At 37.5% G+C, this 25482-nt stretch overlaps 1 protein-coding gene across 1 annotated transcript; it reads right to left on the reverse strand.

The window, feature by feature from the left end:
• Positions 1 to 567: 567 nt before the first annotated feature.
• LOC118812730 (intestinal mucin-like protein) lies at positions 568 to 20542 on the reverse strand. The gene is made up of 17 exons (XM_036577838.1): positions 20391 to 20542; positions 19955 to 20196; positions 16850 to 17033; positions 15346 to 15547; positions 14957 to 15132; positions 14800 to 14869; positions 14559 to 14680; positions 14337 to 14368; positions 12513 to 12660; positions 10351 to 10391; positions 9929 to 10054; positions 9528 to 9626; positions 9288 to 9419; positions 9114 to 9153; positions 8048 to 8165; positions 6886 to 7030; positions 568 to 798 (listed from the first exon to the last, which is right to left on the reverse strand). Exons 1-17 carry the CDS (start codon positions 20494 to 20496, stop codon positions 568 to 570), a joined length of 2214 nt encoding a protein of 737 aa, XP_036433731.1. The 5' UTR covers positions 20497 to 20542.
• Positions 20543 to 25482: the final 4940 nt, after the last annotated feature.

A 25482-nucleotide genomic window follows, 5' to 3' on the forward strand; every position in this document is an offset into this window, starting at 1 on the left:
TGGAATCAGCCTATTTTGCCATTAGGAACATAGTTATCACTGTGCTTCACCACCAGCGCATGCTCAGCTCCTAAAGGGAATGAGAGGAGTTGATCTGATTGGCTGTCGATGTGCCACACCTAACCAGGACTTTTGATACTTAACACCTTTTCTTCGCCTTTGAAAGCTGAAGTGCAATTGGCGCCGGTGAAGGAATGCAAGTTAAAGAAGAAATGTGTTTTTGTGAATCATTTTCAGCCAGCATGGAGTTAAAGCTGGTTTATGACCATGCATTATGTAACTTAACATTTATGAACTTAATCAAACAATCAATTATTAAAGGCAATCAAGTAATCTCTCAAGCGATCTGAGCTTCCCTGTACAGATTGTATTAGTCTGATAGGAAACAACTGTTTATCAAGCTACATGCTGGCTGTTGCAGTCTCTGCAATGAATAATTAGCCTTTCCGAGAGCTGCTGAACCAAAACAAGTTGTTGGAAATGAATGAGATGCATACAAGTTTGTTTCTGCTCCACAATACTTCTCAAACTGTGACCAAAACCAAAAATCATATCCGAAATAAACCTTCATGAATCCTCTCTGCTGATCCCGAGGAACTTTTTAAAGGAGCAGATAATGAGGAAACAGCAGGTGGGTGGCACGTTATCATGGCAACAGGCCAGTATTTTGGTGATGAGGACCTCTGGTGGCCAGACTGGGACATGACAGGAGAAGGAGGAAACGCAGGACGGCCTCTGGTGGCCAGACTGGGACATGACAGGAGAAGGAGGTAACGCAGGACGGCCTCTGGTGGCAGGCTGGGAAGTGACACAGGCTTGCAAGACTGTATTTCAGTTTAGTCTTACACAGCTTACAGAGGAGTTTATCTCATGTAGTATTTCCACAGTAATGTGCTTTGGGCTCTGTGCTCATCAGAAAAATTACTCACCTTCCTGCTGATTCGCTACTGTTTTTTTCTGAACCTGTATTTCATTACTAAAGTCTGAGCACTATTCTTGTCACAAGAGAGAAAGAGAGAGAGACAGACGTGAGCGAGGGTAGAGGACGAGCTGTTAGACAGAGAAAAGCCCATGTACAGCACTTGCTTTATTCATAAAGCACCTTTCATATATTAAAAATGCAGCTCAAAGTTCGATGTTAAAAGTCATATATGCCCAGCCTTAGGTAATTACACTTGTACACAGATCTATTTAACCTGACTTTTTTGTTGCTGCAGTCTTTTTCTTTTTTGCTGTGAAAATGTAAGAAAAGCAACAGCAATGTGAATGCTAACAGGCTAGCCTGCTAACTAGGGTTTTACCTGTAGACATATAGATCACTGAAGACGTCATTCTGTAGTTGGCGTCATGCTCTTATGCCTATATAAGGAGCTCCGAGTCTAATAGGAATTTCTCTATGAGAGAATCCTGTGATAAATAAAAATGTTGCAAACTGATTCGGTTTGTCCTGTGAACATTTTTCTCTTGAATATCACTGGATCCTCTGAATTACGAGGTCATGAAAAAGTCAAAATATGAAAATTGCTACATGTAAGCTGATGCTATTGCGCACTGAATTGAAGGATGGCCTGGAAAAAAGGGTGAACCCAAAATATTTTGGCACATTGCTCAAAGCTACTCACATTTAGATTATTTACAGGGTATCTGTTGACTAACAGTCTTTTAAATTTTTTTAAAAGTTTGTTATATAATAAATAAACTTTAAATTGCTGCATGATTGGTCAGTTTTTACAAATATGAAAGCCAGTCAGAGCAGTACAGGTGCAACACTATAGTTATGCTCTGGCTTAAAAAATCATGAAAACGGGGTGTTCAGTCAGGACATCATCCTTCTTTACAGGTGTGGGGTTGCCACCTCTCTGCTTTTGCTGCTTTAACTGTATAAAAATACAAAATGAAAAGAAAAACCACAGAGTCCCAAATAGAGTTAATTATCTGTGCTTGTCTGTAGGGGTGCGGGAAAAAATTCATTCTTAGATGCATCGCGATGCAGACGTGGACGATTCTGAATCGATTCATCAATGTCAAAAATCGATTTTCTAAATATTTAATTTATAACGTAATGTTGACGGAACGCAAAGGGCGGAACCTGGAAGTGGGTAAGTGCAGCGCCCGGACAGTTTGTGGCGGCACATAACAAAAACACAACTGGATGAGCGAGAAATCCGACCGGCTCCCTCTGCATTAAAAGCCAGGTTAGATCAGGAGTCACAACACAAATAATAAGAAGAGCCATTTTGTCCTTTCAACAAAGTCAAACCACCTTGGGAGACGCAACATTTAATGTCCAGTGTGTGTTAACGTTCTCGTTTAGGCTAAAAAATATAAACGAAAACACAGACTTACTCTGCTCTGCTTTAAGCTTTAGCTATAGCTGCTTTTCTTCCAACTCCGCTAGAAAACCTTTCCTCAAAAGTTGATTAGTTTCTTGTAAAATGTCTCTCAGCGTTCGACTGTTTTACGAGGCTGAGGTCGCTTCTCATTCGCCAGCTTCTTGCTGAACTTTCCCGTTCCACCTTAAATTCTGACTGAGGCGCCGAATGTAAAAGCGGCACCATTTAAGGTGGAACTGGAAAATTAGAAAGAGAAGCGACTTCAGCTTCGCAACTGTTTAGTGTGTGACAGGCTCTTGTTGCAGATTTAGCTAACGTACCAGGAAACCAACTGCACTGCTTATAAATGCGAATAAGTCCATTCATCTCCAAATGTTCGTCTATCTTTCCTTTTCCTTTTCCTACTTTTCCTTTTTCGTTCGCTACTCGCTCGGCGAAACCTCGTTGCTACGTGACCTGCAGTCTTTCGCGCTCTATCACGAGACCAAAACCGAACTTATAAAATCACTAAAGAATATATAATGTGCTGCGTGGTCATCCATCACCACTGGATCTTATTTCACCGTAACAGCGCATTTTATCGCAGATGAGTGGCAGCAGCGTCTCCAAACAAGAGCAGTGAATGAGAGCCTTCTAGTTCACTTGCCACATCACTTCCATTTGTTTTATTAATAAAAGATATTGGACGTAAATGCATTATGGATCATTACAAATACTTTGTTTTAAAACTACCAAGTCCTCAGACAGTAAGAAAATAGAAATCATGTATAGAAAAAAAAAGATGCATCGAGATGCATCGATAATCGTTTTATAATCGCATCGCAGCCCTCTGAATCGGATCGAATCATGAGGTGCCTAGAGATTCCCACCCCTACTTGTCTGCATGTCTTTCAAACCCTGAGGCCCAACATAAAAGTAGGAAAACTGCCAATACTATTCCTAGCTGCAAGTACACAAAGAACTTGTATGTGATTTAGCATGTGATTTCATAGTGCTGAAAAACATTCTGGAGGATAGGCCTATCTGCTAGCCTGCATCCTGTTGCAGTTCCTTAAAATCTAGTAAGTAAATGCTAGTAAATGATAGTAAGATCATTTCACACCATGACAATAAATGTGTAGTTTCCTCACTGGATTGCTCTGAGCACACGTAAAGATCTGATAGCACAGGCTCCTTTGAAAGTTTTGAGCCCCTGAAAGAGAGTGGAGGGCTGTCTGCTGCTAAAGCCTCCTGTAGACTCCTCTAGCAACAACACTCATGGTACCATGTATAATGCAATATAACACACGAGCCCCACTTATATGATGGAAATAAAATACAATAAAGGAGAGCAAGGCTCAATAACTACTAGACACTGCGTGACACATACACAACCCCATGAAGTATATAAGCATGCATGTGTATCCATATTAAAGCTAAAGTTGTGATCTCTGCCTCTCAAAATTCATCCAGTGAAACTTATCATCATCTGACCTATTTGATTTTTAAAAATAAACAAATAAACTTGTTTGTTTGAGCTGAGACAAGGTCATTGACCTGCTGAGGAATGTGTCAGTCATTGCTCAGGTTGCACCTAATCCCAGCTATACTTCTCTAAAACTCACCCCTAAACACAGATTTACCAATAGTAACTTAGCACCTGTAAACTCCCAAGCATGTCTGATAAGCTGTCATGACTCATGCATGTGCAGAACTTCAGATCGCATACACAATGTCAAATAGTATACCTTTAATTTTTGATCCATATTGTACACTGTCATTGGTCTTTCTATAGAACTGTATTGTACACTGTTATTGGTCTGACAATAGAACTGTATTGTACACTGTCATTGGTCTGTTTATAGAACTGAATTGTACACTGTAACTTGTCTGTCTATAGAACTGTATTGTACACTGTCATTGGACTGTCTAAAGAAATGTATTTTACACTGTCACATGTCTGTCTATAGAACTGTATTGTACACTGTTATTGGTCTGACCATAGAACTGTATTGTACACTGTCATTGGTCTGTCTATAGAACTGTATTGTACACTGTTACTGGTCTGTTTATAGAACTGCATTGTACACTGTCATTGGTCTGTCTATAGAACTGGATCGTACACTGTTATTAGTCTGTTTATAGAACTGCATTGTACACTGTCACTGGTCTGTTTATAGAACTGTATTGTACACTGTCATTGTTCTGTCTATAGAACTGTAATGTAGACTGTCACTGGTCTGTCTATAGAACTGTATTGTACACTGTTATTGGTCTGACTACACAAATGTATTGCACGCTGTCATTGGTCTGACTACACAAATGTATTGTACACTGTCACTGGTCTATTTATAGAAATGTATTGTACACTGTCATTGGTCTGTCTACAGAACTGTATTTTACACTGTCATTGGTCTGTCTATAAAACTGTATTGTACACTGTCATTGGTCTGTCTACAAAACTGTATTGTACACTGTCACTGGTCTGTCTATAGAACTAATGTACACCGTCACTGGTCTGTCTATAGAACTGTATTGTAGACTGTCACTGGTCTGTCTATAGAACTAATGTACACCGTCACTGGTCTGTCTATAGAACTGTATTGTAGACTGTCACTGGTCTGTCTATAGAACTAATGTACACTGTCACTGGTCTGTCTATAGAACTAATGCACACTGTCATTGGTCTGTCTATAGAACTGTATTGTACACTGTCATTGGTCTGTTTATAGAACTGAATTGTACATTGTCATTGGTCTGTCTATAGAACTGTATTGTACACTGTCATTGGTCTGTCTATAGAACTAATGTACACTGCCACTGGTCCATCTATAGAACTGTATTGTACACTGTCATTGGTCTGTTTATAGAACTGTATTGTACATTGTCATTGGTCTGTCTATAGAACTGTATGTACACTGTCATTGGTCTGTCTATAGAACTAATGTACACTGTCACTGGTCTGTCTATAGAACTGTATTGTACACTGTCATTGGTCTGTCTATAGAACTAATGTACACTGTCACTGGTCTGTCTATAGAAGTAATGTACACTGTCATTGGTCTGTCTATAGAACTAATGTACACTGTTACTGGTCTGTCTCTAGAACTGTACTGTACACCGTCATAGGTCTGTCTATAGAACTGTATTGTACACTGTCATTGGTCTGTCTATAGAAGTAATGTACACTGTCATTGGTCTGTCTCTAGAACTGTACTGTACACCGACATAGGTCTGTCTATAGAACTGTGATGTAGTAAAGCTGTACAAGGACCGGCTCAAACATCTCTAAGGAAATGTCAAATTAACCCCTCATGACTGGAAGAAGCTGTATTGCTGAAACTAGGAGGTTACTTAATATTCAGTATGTTGAATCTTACGCTGTAAAAAGTGGTTCGTTAAATCGACCTAAAAATTACTTCATGTGGTAACAAGCAATTAAACTAGTTTTATTCAACTTAAAACTATGTAGTAGAATCGTTCATTCCAAGTATTTATTTAGGTTGAATTAATTTACTTGTTACCATAAGAAGTAAGAAATTTTTAAGGTAGATCTGACGAGTCACTTTTTACAGTGTATGGGGAGTCTTCCACCTCTAAATATTTTACATTTCAGCAATGTTACAATGATCTTCATATGCTGTACTTCATATTGCCAGAGAAACTGTTGCAATTGAGACAGTAAATAGAGTAATTAGACATACATTATGGCTTCACTTGGTTCTTTACCCTACTGTAGGTCTTTGCATCATCATGCTTTTCCAGGTGTCCTCTGGGCTAGCTGCAGCAAAGTGTTCGTCCTGCATATTTTTCAGATTTTTTTTTTTCAGATAAGTGCAGATTACGCCTAACAGTGAATGTTGCCAACACTAAAGAGCATGATCCTCTCCTCAGATTCAGAGATAGATTTCTTAATGCATAAACCACCTGAGGATTATCTGCCAATTGAGGAAATCAAATGGATATGTAAGTAAACTGAGAAAGCCTCTATGTAGACCTTCTTGGACTTTTTGCGTAACAATAACATTTGGATGTTGACTAAAGCTCAAATACGTTACAAATCTATTACTAGTTTAATTACTGTATAATGGAATTTAAACAGTTCTGCAGATGTATAGAAACATTGTAGAAAACTCCTTACAAACAGATTACAATACACACCATGATTGATGCTGCTTAATTTTATTTTTAAACATTGATTCTAAAAGAAATGACCTATTTCAAAAGAAGATAATATTTCAAGAAATGGAATTTAGGACAAGAAGTTAAGACAAAGCATGCAGGAGATTATAATGCTCATCCATTTTGTGCCCTTTTTTAGATAGCAAAACATAGAACCCTGTAGCCCAAAAATCAAATAAATTATGCATCGATCATATAACATACTAATCATTAATAAAAGAACTTATGGCATTACAGCGCAGAGAGAAATACATTTATCTCACCATTTGATGCGTAACTTGGACTCAAATCAACAACGTTCCATTATCAGATGTAAAGACTATAGAAAATAGTTGGTGAGAATTGAGTGTGCTTTTTTTATTCACAGCTTTTTGTTTTGGCACTCTGTCACGTGGCAGCCACACGTTTCAACATAAGTGTAGGTGTGAGTGAACTGGCGCCGGTCAGGACAGTTCATCTCCACCTGCTTGCTGCTGGTACGCAGCTCCTGACAGCAGGAGCACCGGTGCATCATGATGTTAGCTGCCATCGAATATCTGCACAGACACAAGAGACATGGTTACCAGAGGAATGAAGAAAGGAACAGAAGTGCTGAAATCTTGAACTTCCTAGCAGGCATTAAAGGACCCATATCAAGGAAAACTTATTTCACTTTTTTGAAATTAAAGAACTTGATGTAGTATGTCAACATTGTTAAAAACCTGTTATAAAGAGTGTTACACAATATAAGACAGCTAATCAGATCTGAGATAATAAACAGGGATGAAGAGAAGTTGGAAATGGTCATGTAAAAATGAACTATGACTGTTTAAGATACATAAACCCACACAAATATTGTAGGTGGAAAAACAAAATTTCAAGAAAATTCAAGAAAAATTATACAAGAATAAATAATACAGGCCCTTTATAATAATAGTCTGGCAAAAAATTGAATTTACCCAATTTTCCACTTTGTTTTTATCCACAGTTTTCAATCAGCCAAGGTGTGTATTGTGTCCAAATTTTGAACTGGAGCTGCGAGGCTAACATTGCTAACAAACATTAGTATGCAATAATCACCCAAATAGCTACTTTTTTCTGTAAGTATATCCCCAAAACTTCTCTGAACTATAAAAATGAACAAAATGTCACCCCTGCGGTCAGCCACTTCAGACAACACCAGGGCTGGTATTGTCACAAAAACTGATTGTAGATCAGCATTCCTACACCTGAGGTGCAGGTCCAGCAGTTTTGTTTATTTTTTTGGTTCACAGTAAGTCATACTGTACCCTAAACCACATGACAAGTCTGGATAAGCTTAAAGAAGACCTAGAAGCGGTTTGGGGGAGCTGAAGAAAGTTTTGGTGAAGTATTTTTTTTTACAGAAATTATTTGGGCTATTTGGGTGACTACTGAGTTCTAGTGTCTGTTATCAATGTTAGCCTTACCTTGTGATTTTTTGTTTTTTGCAGAACCATTACTTTAAGTTTCCTTTTCCTGCTTTACAATTTCTACCTGTTTCTATACCTCTATTTCAAATGTGTATGTGTGTTTTTGTGAGTGAACACACTCACATTGAGCTGGTGTCACAGGCGCCGGAGCAGGAGGTTATTTCCACAGAACGTACAGATGTGCAGTTATTGACCACCAGGTAGGTGTTGTTCTTCTGAATACGGCAGTTCTGAATCTCACCTGAGAGAAGAAATGCAGGTGTATTATAGTCAAAGTACTTTAAGGTGGAAGAAGAAAAAAAATCACAAAGAAAAGCAAGAGCAGTTCAAACATTGATTTTATGCACCAGCATTACAGTAAAATCACTTCAAGGTCTTAAGTGGCTTACTGCTTTACAGCAACTAAATACAATATACTAAAACTAGAACTTTTTAATTTTTTAATAATAATAATAATCACATTTAACCTTACACCAAACAATAGAGTGTTTTTTAAGATTATACTTAAAATGTAATTTATTATATATAATCTATTAGATTCTAGTTGCCAAGCAACTTCACGGCCAAAGATTTTTCTATGAAGAGTAAATGTTTTATGTTTCACTATTACTTGGCACATTGATACAGAATTCAATTGATGTGTGTACAGTGAGTATTTTACAATGGCTTCAGAATTCAGCCAATCACACTTTAGGACCAGAATTATGTTTTTTCTTTTTTAAATGCAACATTTAGACCATTCAGTCTATGTCAGAAGTGTCCCATGCCTGATGAAGACAGCCCGGGCACAAAGAAGCTCATATTGATATAATAAGTTACCAAACGCACAATTATTATGCACATTAAAGACAGAAACATTGATACATTCTTTTCTAATGCTATAAAATTTTTGCATTCCCAAACCAAGGAGCAGCATGATAATGTATTATTCAATTTCGAAACTATAGGTAAAGTCCATGTAAAATAGCCTCAGAGGGCGGTTTGTACATTGTACTGTTCTGTTAGTAAGATTCAGGACATAATTAAGATTATGGGTAGGTGTAGGGTAGGACTGTGTGTACTATGGACAGCTCTTTGTGGTTAAATCAGTTAAAAGCATTATTTGGACCATTTTGATTAAACATTTTGAATGAAACTGATTAGTAATTAGTGAGAGAGAAATGGAGACAAAGAAAATTTATCATCTTACAAGTTTTGCAACATCCATCTGGTGTGGTTGTCACGGTGCCCTTAAGAAAACAGTGTAAAATTGTAATTATTGATTACTATGCATTACTATTACATTCCTTACAATTCTGAAAAATCGAATGCAAGTTAACCAGAGTAAACGGCTTTGCATAGCAAATTAGATTGATCAACTTACATTTACGCAGTTTTCTGGGTTAAATGCTGGACATGTAGATTTGTTTGCCACCAACGTAAATGCATCATTGACTTTAGTGCAATTATAGCTATATGCACACTTTTCATTTGGAGGGTTAAAGCTCTCTCCAACCTGAAATGGTATGAGAGACACAAAGACAGGAATGACCACGGTGCAGTAAAGCAGGGGTCATAGGTAACTTTTTGAATCTAATTTAAAATCACACTCTGTTGCCCATACCTCAATAGTGTATACTTTTTTGTTTGGTCCTGTATAAATACATTGTTGTTGTACACATCTTCCACAGCATTTCCCTGGGTGGAGTACATAGCTGAAGCCCTACATAAAACAACAGCGTTAGTTAGTCCTCTATTTATTGCAAGACTACTATGGCACAATACATGAAGTTTATTTTGCACACAAGCTGCTTCTAAAACAAAATAATTGAGAAGTAACCAGGATTAAGTCATGCAGTGAGGTTGTAAGAAAATTTGTTTTATTGCCTTGGTTACACTTAAGTTTCACTTAAAATACAGACAGGGAAGACCATATGTTCTAGCGACACTGGGAATAGATGAAAAGCTATGTGTGACCATTTAGTTCATTGTTTAGACATTATTAATGTAGATTAAGGCCGTTACCTGAGGGCAGGTTTTGTTGCAGGTCACTATAGAGCATTCTATAGCTCGTAGTCCAGTCTTGGGGTCCGCGGTGGAACCACAGCTGCAGTCCTTACAGTTGTCTGTATCTGGAACTTTAACTCCAGGCTATAAAAGGACATGACACAGTCAGCTGTCAGTGATGTTTTTTTCTCTCCAACTGTAAACTGTTCAGCATGCTATATCACATCTTTGCAAACCACCACCCACACAATTTTGCTGAACTGCTCATCATAAGTGAAATGTCGCATGTGAAAGTATTACTGAATTCACAAAGATGATCCTTACTGTGTAGTCTGTTCCAAATGAGGTAAGCCAAGAAACTTACATCAAGCTTAAAATATGCATAAATCATACCACGTTGGTGGGCAAAGTGAAATCCAGTAATGAAACATAAATCTTACCAAGTATTCTGTGTTGTTTGAGACACAGACTGGCTTGGGCCCTGATAAAACAAAAAGGCAGACTGAGAACAACTGCAAAAATACTTCATCAAATGTCTTTAAAAGATAAACTCTAGGTGTAATATAGAGGCATAGTGTGTGTCATATAAAGTAAAGCTTGCGAGACTGAGACTTATTGCTGAGAGAGAGGGAGAATGCCTGCATAATCAGTGTTACTAGTGTGTAACTGATCACTTCCAAATAATGCATCCTAAGCTTTTTAAATACATGTTCAAAGTTCCTTGGAAACAACAGAAAAGCCTAAATGTATCCTTTAGAAAACTCTCCCTTCATTTATGAATGAATTATTTTGCCTGATCATTTACAAAAGCAAATGTTTATAATGCAAATGTTTACAATGCAGGTTGGGGGTTGTTCCCATTAAAATAGTTTATTTGATTTGAATAGATTTGGCCACACATAACGAAACTCCACGTTACACTTGCTTGGTTAACATGCGAATGGTCTATGTGATACCTGTGAAGTCTCTGAAATGGTTAAGTGTGTAACTGTCTGTCTGAAATATGAGTGGGGGAAGGGTGCACTCTGTAAGTTTTAAAGCCTCTAAAGAAGAAGTCTTTGGTCTAGCCATTGGCAGGGTATATAAATTGGACTCTTTCTTCCCTGCTGTTTTAAATTGGGACCAGCTGAGGTCAATCATGTTGGTGGATAGCAGGAATATGTCAGACTGCACAGGCGCCTTAATGACGCAAATCTCCAGCATAAGGTGCAATTAATCATACTGTACGTAGGAACTGCTCAGCACATTTTTGTGAACGTGTTGAAGAGAACACAAACCACAACCATTCAGCACAACACAGTACACTTTCACCACATAATAAATTTTGGTTACTACTTCCTCCGTCATTAGTTAGTTCTGTTAGATACATTGTAGAATTAGAGAACAGAACAACAAGGCAAGAGAAAGACAACATAGCCTCAACTGCACATGTTTTATAATACTGATCATTATAAACTAAACAAAATTGTAAAATGTACTGTTCACCATTATTATTATTATTATTATTATTATTATTATTATTATTCAGCAGACCTTCTCTGTGTTTTGTACTATTGAGGAACCTCTACTTCAAACATTACAGCGTAGTCATTTAAGTCACAGCATCACATCATTTTCTGTATTGTCAGACAAAAATGTTCATTTTGAAACTATAAAGTGATTGTCCAACCTGTGGATCAAACGGCAGAAGAGAAGTCTGCAACAGCTGATCTCTGAATAGGAATACTAATGATGTTTATTTTTTGACCGAAAACAGACTGAAAGAATGGAAGAGAATGGAGAGCTCCTCTCAAATGGTCCTCTCTTGCCTAAGCAGCTCATATGTGGTGACATGCTTTGGAAGGCTGGGGGGAACTGGGTCTACCTTGCACATTCAGGAATGATGACTAAATACAATGGCAGTAGAAAAAAATCAAATTTCATTCTCTTAAAAAATGTATCTTAAATACAGTTTTTTTACTGGGTATGCATGTAATTAATCAGTGCCCACCTGTGGCTACATGTCTGGGTGTACCTATATACATATATTCTCTTTAGCAAATTGCTGTGACTGCTTGTCAGCAAAACATAACTTTTCCTAATAAAGTATAATTTTCTCATATATGCTCTTTGGCCTGCAAGGACCCAGGGTGCTCTCCAAAGTTGCCCTAATGTTAGTTTTTATTTCTACTGCAGTGATTAAATGATACCAAAGGGGCAGTCCTGATGTCTTTACTGGTTATATGTGATATTTATTCACTTAAACAACAAAATTACATTTGAATTTAATGATCTAAATTGCGGAGGTCAGATTCCCTGACAAAGAGACCTATTTTGTTCCGAGCATGTATAAAATACTCTGGCAGCTTCTTTCTCTTACAAAACACAGCATCACAGAAACGTTCTGCTGCGGAGGCCGTGTCTCACCGCTTCTGGTAAAATTGTGCAGTTTAAAGCTAAACACATGCTGAGGCTTAACATGAATATCTATACTTAAAATACAGGGCAAACACTTGTGCATATTAGCGTATACTTTGTACCTTTGGTATATTTTATTGGATTTTAGTCTCAAAACTAGTCCTTTTAATGGAATAAATCCTAAAACAATGTACTGATCACTCACCACACTTGGGACAGCAATCATCTGTTTTGATCTCATAGCCCTGCTTACAGGGTTCAAGGATTGGACACTGGACAGGTTTACATATTGGACCCATGTTCTCAGCACTGCATTCACAATCTTCACAGTTTATTTTCCATTTGTCTCCTGGCTGCAGGAAAAACACACAGTGAGAGCAAACAAAACAGTAAGATTGCTTCCTAAAGCTCCGTAATCCCATTCTGTGTATCTACAGTATTCCATGAACTATAAGTTTATGTGCTGGATTTTAAAATAATTTTAGATTATTTTGTGATGAATTTAAAGTAGAGTCTAATCTTCACCTTCCTGAGTACTATTTGAATATTCAGGACAGGCAGAAATGTTATAAAAGATATAAAGTCATCTATTGACATTTCCATAACACTATACTAGGTGCTCATATGCTACAAAAACCTTTTATGGCAAATCATAAAACATTCCACCAATATGCCAGGGAGATAAACTGCAGTGCTAACTGAGGAAGGTATGTGGTCAGTAGTTTCAGATGAGAATGGGTCCTGTGGGACTTTAATACACTGGAATCAATGTAATTAATATTCTTTTAATACAATACAATCAATGTAGAGGATCAATATTTTTATTGATTTAATTAATATAGTGAGTTGATCATTTGTGATTTGATAAAGTACGTCTCCTTTCAGTTCCTCTTTTATGTAATTGCTTTTCTCGCTGAACCATTAGAGAGAGGTGATGACCTCAGGGTCACATTCTGTTGCTGAACCTGTCTTTGCTACGGAGAACACCTTGTGATATTAAGTTATGAGTAATGTTTCACCTCTCCCAAGGTAGTGAAGCTCTGTTAGACTATAAAAAGCCACATATGTGTTTTGTCATTTTCAAAGCTGTATGCTCATGCATTTGTTTCTCGACTGTATTAATAAAATATTTGCTTTCTTCCAAGCTGTCATCCTTTGATTGATTGATTACATTTTTACAACAAGTCAGAGCTGAGTCATTCTGTGGAAATGTCCATTTTTGTGTTCCTAGCATTTACAGATATATTACACCAGAAAAACATGTTAGGGTTACAGTTTATTTATATTTTAAAATAAAACAATAAGTTATTTTAAAAATTACACCTTCTTGAGCCAAAGAATTCCAAGCACCACAGAAGTGCTTGTCCTCACAGTCACGTGTAAAGGGTGATTGCCATATTTTGAGGTAAAAAACATGTTTTTCTGTAATTGTAACTGCAATAATCTATACATGACTATGAAATATATGATTCAAACAACATAAAAAAAACAAATGCCAAATAAATATTATAAAAAATATAATGAAAGTTGTCCCCACAAGTTGTGTCACTGGTGTTACTGCATAACAAAATATCTCTTATTTTGAAATCATACTGATGACATCACTTGACTTCCTTTTACCTATTTTCTGAGGATCTATAAAGACAATCACATGGTAAGTCCACAGTGTCTTTTCAGTTGTCAGAATTTTTTTCATTCAGCTCATGATTACATATGAAGCTTTCAGCTGACGTCACTGGTATGACTTACATTATTCTTGGGTAATTGTGAAAAAATAGAAACAAATGGATTAAATTACATATTTTAGTGGATATTCCATGATTGACAACATGTGGTTTGATACTCTGTAGCAGCCATTTTGTAAAATGGCATTTTTCATTAAAAATGTCACTGGTGTTACCTTTCTTACGTGTAACACCAATGACGATCAGTAACACCAGTGACTCCTATAGATAGATAAAAAAGTGGACATTTCAGTAGAAGGATCCAGCTTCACAAAAGAAAATTTCAAACTGTGTAGTTAACTCACCTGCCTAGGCAGTCTATCAGGACCTACACAACCTAAGACACAAAAAAATACATTTACAGATACATTTATAGACTGCTTTACTGAAGAAGTTTAAAAAAAGCCCAGTCTGAGCACTTCTTGTTCAGAGATCAGTCTAGAAACACAAAATAGTAAAATTTGCCTTTGTATTACGGCTTATAGAACTGCATCTGTTATATTATATGAGTCACAGTATTAACTTACCACAGAAGGGTGTACAAACGTCTGTAGCAGTGTTAAACAGAGTGGTGCCGTTAGAACAGAAGCATCCTTCCCTGAATCCTTTACACACCTGAGACTTACAATCTACAAACTTCTCATTGTACCTGGATTGATGGTAAAAAAAAAAAAGATTGGGCCCTTACTATTAACAGATAACGTTCAAAGAATGACGGGCTAAAATAATACAGTAGTGATTAACTGATTATTGTAATTGCTCAGTTACTTTGAATTGCAGGTTTCTTCCACCTTGGGCCCACATGCCTTGTAGACTTTATGGCTGGGACACTTGTATGCTATAAAAAGAAATGAACACTAATGAAAATGATCATCTACATTTTCCAATCCTGCTTTTAAAGATAATTTTATTTTCTGCTCCTCACCACAAAGTCCATTGGTTAAATTCCTCCAGTCCACACATACAGACACATCAGCACATGTGCTGGCATATGCCTCCAGACTGTAGCAGCCAGAGGAGTTCCCCTTGTGGCATACATCATATTTACAAGCCGTATAGAAAGGATCGGGGGACGATAAGTTGTGGCACTTTTCAAACACCCTATAAAAGAACATAAATCGTGTTACAGAACTACAGCAAATCCAGTTTGACTGTAGAAATTATGAAGGACATCATTCACTTAACACATATTTTATAGACATATTGTAATGTTAGTATTAAACTGTGACAGTATGAATCTATCTAGGCCATCCACAACCACTCTGAATGTACTGCATTTATAACCATATCTCTTCATTATTACATCTGCCTTACTTGCTGAGGATGACTTTGCAGATGTCTGGGTCACATGGTGCATTTGTGGTTTTGGTAGCTGTTGTTGAGGTTGGGGATATGGTGGGAGGTATAAAGGGGCAGTGTGTGTCGTTTACTTTCCAAGCACCTGCCATTGTCTCACATGACCCAATTTGTCCATTAGGTAGTCTGCAGTCATTTTTCCTGTTGTTGTCACAAACACCTTCCAAGACAATTCAGTTAAAACTTAACAGTTCAGAAGAAAAATTGCACATATACCTTCTGACATGTTTGCATATTGTTACTGTTAGAACACAACTTTGTATCTCCATTTGTGTCAATGTTTATATTTTATGAAGTGTGAAAATTTCAGCTGCCCTTTTTATTGTCTACTTTATCTATTATTTTATGGACTAATAGAAACAGTCCAAAACTGGAACAAAATCTCATCATATTCAGTTTACAGTTAATAAGAAGTTTTTTTCTTTCTCCTGTGATGCTATTATGTTTTGGACCAGCAGCAATGATACGGATGTAGAGTATAACATTAAGTACAACATAGCACACCAAAAATACAATAGTTTTACAATATAAATACATTAAAACACAAAATACCACTATATCACCTAATCCAGTAAATGTTTACCATAATTGTGTGACAAAGACATACAGACATGTGATAAATTAAAGGAAAACCTGAGATACTCATGCTGTTGCCTTTTAAGAAAAGTGCACTGCATGATACAGTTAAGCAATTCACATCCTAGTTTGCTCTGTGTCATGTATAAAAATGCTGAGCAGGACCAGTTGTTCTTGATTTTGGAACAAGATGACAAGAGGAAAAGTGCCTTTGAAAGTTGGTTCATTATTGGGGCACAAACAGCAGGAGCTTCAGTCAGAATAGACAGCTCAACTAGCTAGTGTTTCAACAAGAACAGTGACTAAAGAGACATCTACATTCAAATCTGTGGGAAACACATCAGTAAAAAGAGTATTATCCCTACAGTGAGAAGGCTCTTTTATGCTGTGGGGGCATTTTGCTGGCATGTTTTGGGTCAACCTCTCCCCTCAGAGGGAAGGTAACTGCAAATCAGTACAAAGTTATTATAATTGATAAACTTTATTTTCTGATGAAACATTTCTATCCTGATAGCAATGCCCCCTCACATCCACAGGGCAAGAGGGGTCAATGAATGGTTGTATGAATATGAAAATGAAGGTAATCATTTGCAGTTATCAGACTGCAGCCCAACTGGATAAGAGATCTTGGACAGATGTGTTAGATGGTACTCTCCACTACCATCACCAAAACACTAACTGAGGGAATATCTTTTGTAATAATGGTATTCCATTCCCCCAGTACCGTTCCAGAGACTTGTACAATCTATGCCAAAGAACACTGAAGCTCTTCTTGTGGCTCATGGTAACCCAGTACCCTACTAAGACACTTTGTGTTGGTTTTTCCTTTAATTTGTCACCCATATTCAACATTCATGGCCTGTTGTGGACCTGTAGTTGCACTTACCACACTGTCCCTCAGTGTTGTTGTGGAATAAAGAAGATGGTAGGGTCACTAAAAAGTTCATGCCTGCGAAATTAATCTCAGCACTGATAGCAGGAATGGTCACAATCATCCTAATCCCAGTACTGGTGATGGTAAAGTCTGCATTAGAGAAAGTTGTGTTCTTCTTTTCATCATTGACCAATACCTGGTAAAAAATAAAAGAGTTTGGGTTTGCATGATTAATAATGCAATCTCTTCAATATTGTTTAAAAGGTTTAAACAAAGTACAAAAAGCTGCTTTTTCCACAAAGCAGGGTTTAACAGGAGGCCTTTTGTTGTTCCACATGAGTGCATATATAGGCACTGCATGTAGAATGGAGTATAAGTACAGCACTGACTGGAGACTAACTATTGACACTTTCCCTCCCGTAACAGACTGGTTAGTTTCAGCACTAAGCAGTATTTACAGCAGGTGAGCTGGTACCTTCTTTTATGATTTCTTTGCACTCACTGCTCCTCTCCTGCTCCAGCTCTACTTTGGCACACAACATCATCACCTGTACCTGTTCACAAATCATGGACTGACTTCTCTGTTGTCCCCAGTAGTTTTGGGGTCTTGCCATTTTCTAGTAGTATTACTTAGCTTTATTCCTCATTCATTCATGTTCCTAGTTTTTGTATCACCATCTATTACTTTTCGGCACATTTGAATAATAAGGATATGCCTGATGATAATCCAGTCTGGCCAGTTTTTTGGCTATTGCACATGTTTTGGCCATGACTGCCAGAGAAGATCCATATGCAGTAGAAGAGCTCCATAGAGTTGAATATTTGGACTTTGGAGTTAACAATTTTAAAATTTCCTCAAAGCTACCTTTACATTTTGTTAGATACTGACACAGTTCAGGTGCGTATCTATATATTTATCAATAATCAAATATCAAATGGCAAATTATATTTATAAATCCATTTATGTCTTGTATATTTTTACAAAACATCCAGCTAATGCTTGCCCTGTGGTCAGATTCAGATTGTTCCTGATACGGCAGCCTATTTTGGTACAACAATAAAAAAATAACATTGATGGAACGCAAAAGGCAGAACTTGGAAACGCGGAAGTGCAGCGCCCGCACACTCTGTGGCGGCACATAACAAAAACACAACTGGATGAGCGAGAAATCCGACCGGCACCCTCTGTATTAAAAGCCAGGTTAGGTCAGGAGTCACAACACAAATGTTAAGAAGAGACAATTTGTCCTTTCAACAAAAATCAAACCACCTTGGGAGCCGCAACATTTAATGTCCAATATGTGTTAATGTCCTAGTTTAGGCTAAAAAATATAAACAAAAACGTAGACTTACTCTGCTCTGCTTTAAGCTTTAGTTAGAGCCACTTTCCTCCCATCTCCGGCAGGAACATCTCTGTTATATTGTTTTGGAGGCTGAAGTCACTTCTCATTCTCCAGCTTCTTGTTCGAATTTTCCCATTCCACCTTAAATTCTGCCTGAAGCGCCAGAATGTTAATGCAGCACTATTTAAGGTGGAACGGGAAAATTCAAAAGAGAAGCTGACTTCAGCTTCACAACTTTTCAGTGTTTGACAGTTTCTTGTTGCAGATTTAGCATACCAGGAAACCAACTACAGTGTTCGTCTCAAATCTTTCTCTTTGCCTTTTTCGTTACTAGGTTCATCATTCGTTGTTTCGTAACAAGATTGTCTGCGATGCTATGTGAACTGCAGTCTGCACGCCAATCTTCAGGGTTGGTGAATTAGCATCATTAAGAACGATCAGAAGAGCTTTATTTTACTCCAAAGAAGGATTATTTTATTTTTACCCAAAAATCTAATTCTGCTTTGGAGCCACACTAGGGCAGTGAAGCAGCCATATGTTGCCGACCCCTGAGCTAGCCTATGGAAACACTTTGGCTTGTATGAAGTTGTAGGGAAAAGGACCTGGACGGGAGCCACACTATATGCAAGTTGTGTTACACTAAACTAAAATATTTTGGAAATGATAAACATCAGAAACCATATTACATATTTCCACCCATTTTCAGTCCGGTTGTAGTTGCTGCCAACCAGAAGACCATCGAACAAACAATGTCAAAGCAACTCGGAAGTGAATTACAAACTCTTTTGCAATTTTTTTTTGTCAAGGATTTGCGTCCATACTCAGTCGTTGAGAACCAGGGCTTTTGCGTTATGTTGCCCACTTAGAGCTGAGAGACAGTGTCCTGTCTCAAAGATATTTTACTGACATAGCGATCCCCAAGCTGGTAGGTTGCTGGGGACCAGCTGACCTTTAAAAGGGGGGCTATGTAGTGTCCCACTACTTGCCGGCACTAGTACCCAGAGTGTGGCTAGGCAGGGGACCACACACAAAGGCTCATGGTAGCATGCGCCCTCCAACAAAGGGACTTACTGTGTTTGTTTACTGTTGTTGTCTGTCAGTTTAAGTTGTGCATGTGTTGACTGTTTTATTATATGTTGGGGTGTGGGTTTAGTTGGGGGGTTTGTGTGTGTGTGTGTGTGTGTGTGTGGGGTGGGGTCACTGTCAGGTTGAAGCGTGTGGCTACTGGTGCCCTTGTTGTCTTGTTTGTGCCCCTTTCTTCCAGTGTGTTCAACAAAGAGCACTTCTTGCAGCAGAAACATGACTACTCTTGTTTTCATCTTCTGCCAACACTGCAATATTTTCAAAAAAGTAAACTTTTTGTGGTTCAATGAAAAATATGAGTTAATGTGTGTACAACTGTTGAAAGTTGTGTTTGCTAGTCGTGTACTGGCTATCGTTTTTGAGTTCTGCTCAAAATCAGCTAAAACTATAACTAATGAAACAGTCATAACTGAAACTTTTGGTAAAGTTTAAGTAGTGTTATGACTGTTTTGTTAGTGACAAATAGAATGTTTTATTTTACATATAATAAACATAATTAAAGTACAGGGTCCCTTAAAGCAAAATGATTTCAGTTTAAAGTCCAAGTTAAAACACTAAAAGGTTTTTTCAACTCAGACTTTGAACTAGTTTGGCAGAATATAAAGTATACTCAGAATGTCTAATATAATAATATAAATGACTTATAATACAGTGTTTGAGTTTGTTTCAATTTCACTCTTAAAACACTTACTGTGTTCACAGTTGGGTTTCTTGTCTGTATCAAGCTGATTTTATATGATTTATAGTATATGGTCAAACTCTCAGGACAAGCCAAGCTCTGATCATCATTACAATAATAGTTCTTGATGTGGACACTGAAGTTGTGTTTCTTGATGATCTCCTGGACCAACACATATGTGCAGTTTCCTTGGAAAGCATAATACTGTCCATCAAAAGTCACGTAATGCGAATCTCCCCAGCCCATGCATTTACCTTTTGGAAAAAAAAGAACAAAATTATCATGCAATCAATGAGCTACTTATTTTGCCTTACTTTGTTTACAGCAAATGCATATGCATACTTTAAAGTTCTTAAGTACAGTTTTTGTGATTTCCGGCACTATATACTTATAATATTTGCTTAATGTTCAGTGTTTTAGATAACAGTTGAAGTCGGACAAAACTTACATGGACATTCATAATGGAAACAACACCCATCTTTAATCTTCTCTGCTTGAGAGTTTGGATTTTCACACACTGGTATAGCAGGATGTGAATCCTTGCACTCAGACATGGAGCATACTGAACCATTTCTGCATGTTTTTACAAAACAGTCCTCAGTCCAGGTTTCTCCATTCTTTCATTATGAGGAACATAAAGAAGAAAGCAAACATACAGTCAAGCAGTTTATAAATATTGTACTATTTGAAATTAAAATAAATCATGTACCTTATCTGTGCTTTCAAACCATTGCTTTCACCTAAAGATACAGTATTTCCACATTGCAATTATATATTTTTGGGGGCAGATTTACCAAGAGAGGTCATAATAACTGACAAACTACTGTCTCTTTGCACCAGAGGGGTGGCAAGTTATCAAATAAAAACTTTCTTGCCAATGAACACAGGTGCAACTCCTTAATTAATTCATGACCAACCACATGTTTGGCTCAAATGCTTTTGTATGAAAACTCGTTTCCTAGTGTAGTCCTACTGCTCCTAGTACTTGGTCTCGAGAGCGTAAATTAACTGTCTCAGCCTTGTTTTGGTCTACTTTCCTTTGTGGCTCAACTGGGTATTATTAATTTGTTGATGTTCATTGGTACAAAATTCAAACCACCCCTGAGGGCAGATCAGAATGTTAGTATTACTGTGTTTCCATTAATAATACAAATGTATGTATGTTGTTTGGTGTATATTCAGTTAACGTTAGGGGGTGATTCTGAATAAGTGTTAGAGAAGACAGACAGAGAATAACCTCCAAAAGTTACAAAGCAAAGTTGGACTAAAATGTTACATATTACTAATATTTATTTCATGTATAATTAATGACAGTGTAAAGTTAACTGTGAATTAAAGTTTTTGAATTTATAGTTTTTATTTTTATATTCTGAAAATCTTAATCTGGCATTGTGGATTGGACACAGAAGTGCTGCTGGAGTTTTAAACACAGTGTCCCCTCACTGTCCACTCTATTAGACACAACTACCTTAGTTCACCTTGTAGATGTAAAGTCAGAGACAGTAGCTCATCTGTTGCTGCACAGTTTCTGTACTAGTATCCTCTAGTCTTTCATCATTGGTCTCAGGATGCTGCCCACAGGACGCCGTTGGCTGGTTATTGTTGGTTGGTGGACTATTCTCAGTCCACTGAGGTGTTTAAAAACTCCAGCAGCTCTGCTGTGTCTGATCCACTCGTACAAGTGCAACACACACTAACACACCACCACCACGTTAGTGTCACTGCAGTACTGAGAGTGATCTACCACCTACATAATACCTGCTCTGTGGTGGTGTTGTGGGAGTCCTGACCATTGAAGAACAGGGTAAAAGAGGGCTAACAAAGTATGCAGAGAAACAGATGGACTACAGTCTGTAATTGTAGAACTACAAGGTGCATTTACATGGTAAGTGGAGCTGATAACATGGACAATGAGTGTAGAAACATGGAGGTGGTTTTAATGAAGTGGCTGGTTGGTGTCTAATGAGTCAAAAGAGCATGTGCTAAAGAACCGTTGTGCCTAGATTTTAAAGCCTAAATGGAGTATGTGAAATGCAAAATGTTCATTTATCTACCCCTTGTGTAAACCCACAAATAAATGGCCAATGAAGATGCACATGTGTATACCCTGGTCAGTGTTGTAACCCTGTAAACAACTCTCTTAACATTTGGTGGATGTAGAGGTTAAGTTTACAGCTTTGATGAGGTCAAATCATAGTCTATGGTTCATGTGAAGGACATTCAGAAAAGTTTGGAAACTCAAATACAAACCCAATTCCAAAAAAGCTGGGACAGTATGAGGAATGCCAATATAAAAATACATATCTTGTCTTTGCACTATTTTTGCTCAAACACAAGTAGATTTCACATCAAAGTAGATTTATAAATCACTGCTTTCCGTTTTTATTTGCATTTCATCTACCGTCTCAACTTTTGTAATTGGCTTTGTTGTTAGTCACAAGAACACACTTTAGTCATTTTATGAGAGAGAAGTGTGAAAAAAATGTTAAAATCTTGAGAATTTTTTGTTTGTGCTAATGGAACTGTTTAGAGATTTGTTTGTTGCATCTTTTGTGTCTCTTCAGAAGCACCCATTGTGGTTGAAATAGCAAACTTTTTTGTGGCTTGTGTACATGCCACCTACATATTATTCGGTACATAAATTCACAAGACTCATATACATTGTTTAAAACGAGAAAACAGTTATTGTTATTTTTTAAAATTCAAATTGTCTATTGTTTAGTGGTCAAGACATGTTCAGTCCGCTTTAACTAAAAACATACAGGTTGAACATTTCCAAACTGTAGTCAAAGTTTAATGAATCTGGTTGTGTTCATCCACATTACCTTTCTTGGTGGATCAACATACTGGCAGTCCACAGGTGGCTGAGACGTAGGAATAACACTAGTGGTGGTACTACGGGCAGCAGAAGTAGGAGGTGTTGGAGAAGGAGGAGTCGTGGAAGGGCAAGGTTGGGGCGTTGTAAGAATTTCACATGCTGGACCACACTGAACACTGGAACACTGCCCGGCCCCCTCAGTTTCATTGTACATGAAAGACCCTAGATGTAGAATTGAGTAAAAATGAAATGATTAACAACTCAGAAAGAACGAAAGGAAAGCAAATTTCTATAAGATTCCCATAATGCCTCATTATCTTTCCTTTAAACCAGGAGTGTCCAGTCTTGTCCACAGAGAGCTTCTGCGGCAGCAGGTTTTCATTCCAACAAAACAAGAGCACAAGTGGAATCAGATGCGCTTCTGCTTGACTAGAATGAAAACCTGAACTCACACAGGCCCTTTGCAGATAAGACTGGACAGCATTTTCTGTTTCCATGAAGGAAGGCTGTATGGCAGCTTTTTGCAATATGGAACTAGCAGTAAGTGAGCATGAACTTACACAACTATTTAATAGCACAGATGTATAAATGTTTGTATATCTTTGTTTAAAAGCAAGTCAGCTATGGATCAGCCATGGTAACAGCCATGGTAACCACCACTTGTAGCCTTACATGTATGCGTATTAGACCACATTAATTTAGTTAGCAACTGTTATGTAGGCTAACTGAATTTAAGACACTGCAAACATTATATTTCCTTTTTAAATCAAAGGGGCACTGTGCAGTTAATGATTTATTATTTTGCAGACGTGTGTTATCTAGCTAGCATGAACTAATTATGCAAAAACAAAACCAGGCAACTGTATTGCTTGGTGATAAAAGCAGGAAATCACTGTAATCCAACGGTTGGCAACAAGAATCCTGAATGGTTCGTCTATAAACAATAAAGTGGGAGAAAAGATTGTAGTCTTCAAAGGAAACAGTGTGAGAATGTTGTAATTGGAAGCTGCAGGGAATTATATACAAGAGTTATAGTTCCCGTGTCACAAATGTGATTGGTCTGTTCTTGGACAAATGCCATTAGTGCCATTCTGTGGTCGACCTGAGGTGTTTCCCATAGTGAGATTCCCATAGTGAAAACAGTGGGGATTTTAGGCATTTAGGGTCGCTACGACAAACAGAAAAATGGTGATGTTTTCGGCATGCGTATGCTTCACTCAGGGGTTCTTTCATGGTCCTGTACGGCTGCCAGAATTGCGGGTGGATATTATATAGTCGCAGGGCATGGGGTACTTACAGAAAAACCCAAAAATTCATTGGAAAGCTGTGTAAAACATAATTTGAACTTTATGACAATACTTATAGAAAATATTCTACTTTCTACTTTCGGCACTCGTGTTAATGTCACAACCTCACCTAAGGATCCTCCACCCTGCCTGCAGAGGTCACCCTCACCACAGTTTTAGGCAGCTGACTGTGCATACCTGAATGCTGTTTGTGATTCATTTCCCTACATATAGCCTGTGTTTTTAGATGATCCTTGCAAAGTCTTAGTTAGAGTGTTCTCTGCAAATTCTGAGCCTTGTTATTTTTGGATTTTTGACCCTTGCCTGTGTCTCTGGTTTTTCATGTGTTGGACATGGTCTGATTTACCCTTTGCTTGTTTTATTTTTGTTGTTGATCTGGACTGTCTTTTTACAACCTTTGAATTTGTCCCTGTCAGCAATAAAATTTACTCACAACTGAATCCTACTCAACTCTCTTCTTTACTGGTACAGTAAACAACTAACTCAGCAATCAGTTGCTGACTGTAAGCATGGATAAAAGAGGTTTTGGATAAATGTCTATCAAATGAGGAATAGGTAATAGGTAGGGCTGTCATTATATAAATTGTGAAACATACAGACAATGGACTCTACTGGATATACTATAGCCATGTGTTTCAAGGCAATTTACTGCACACCTCCTTCAGCCAAAAACAGAAAAAAAGACTTTTCCTGAGATATTCAGAACAAATGTTTCTGCTTTTAGGCTCTTGTTAAAAAAGGTGAGGATAGTAGAAAGCAACATTGTCACAAAAGAGGACAAACAGGGAGATTGTAGAAGGATGTGTAAAAAATGTATACAACAGAAAGCCTTGCCATTCAGATCATACTGAACTGAAGTATCCAGTGAAATTTAGACCAAACATTTACATAACAAACATAAACTTTTACAAATTCTACAACTGTTGGGGCACAGTCACTGGATGACTTTTACTAAATATACTACAATTAAAAAAGTGTATGAAAACAAAAATGAAATAAATTGTTAATAATAAATCTTACATATACATACCCAAATAAAATGTCTGCCATCAGATTAGCATATAATTTTTTTTTTTGCCTGTCCAGTGTTTCACCCAAGTTGCCCATGGCAGTGCATGTATCTCACACGGGTACTGAAGGTTGATAAAACCAAAAATTTTCTGTAAGCTGTCACTACATGTTTTCCTTTTGCTTTACAGAGTTATTCAGTGTACTTTTGTGTGAGATCTGGTTAACTGTTTTGAAAATGTGTGTGAAAAATGAGTGAAAGCAATGAGAATGTGCTACTCATGTAAAAAGACACTTCTGCTTTGCTAGGAAAGTGACAGTGAGGGTTAGGTTGATCACAGTATCATTAAATGTGCTTTGACAGGAGAGAAAACTGTAATTAATTTTTTTGATTTGATTATTTTGTA

The sequence above is a fragment of the Colossoma macropomum genome, unplaced genomic scaffold, assembly GCF_904425465.1.
Source record: "Colossoma macropomum unplaced genomic scaffold, Colossoma_macropomum, whole genome shotgun sequence".
Classification (NCBI taxonomy): Eukaryota; Metazoa; Chordata; class Actinopteri; order Characiformes; family Serrasalmidae; genus Colossoma; species Colossoma macropomum.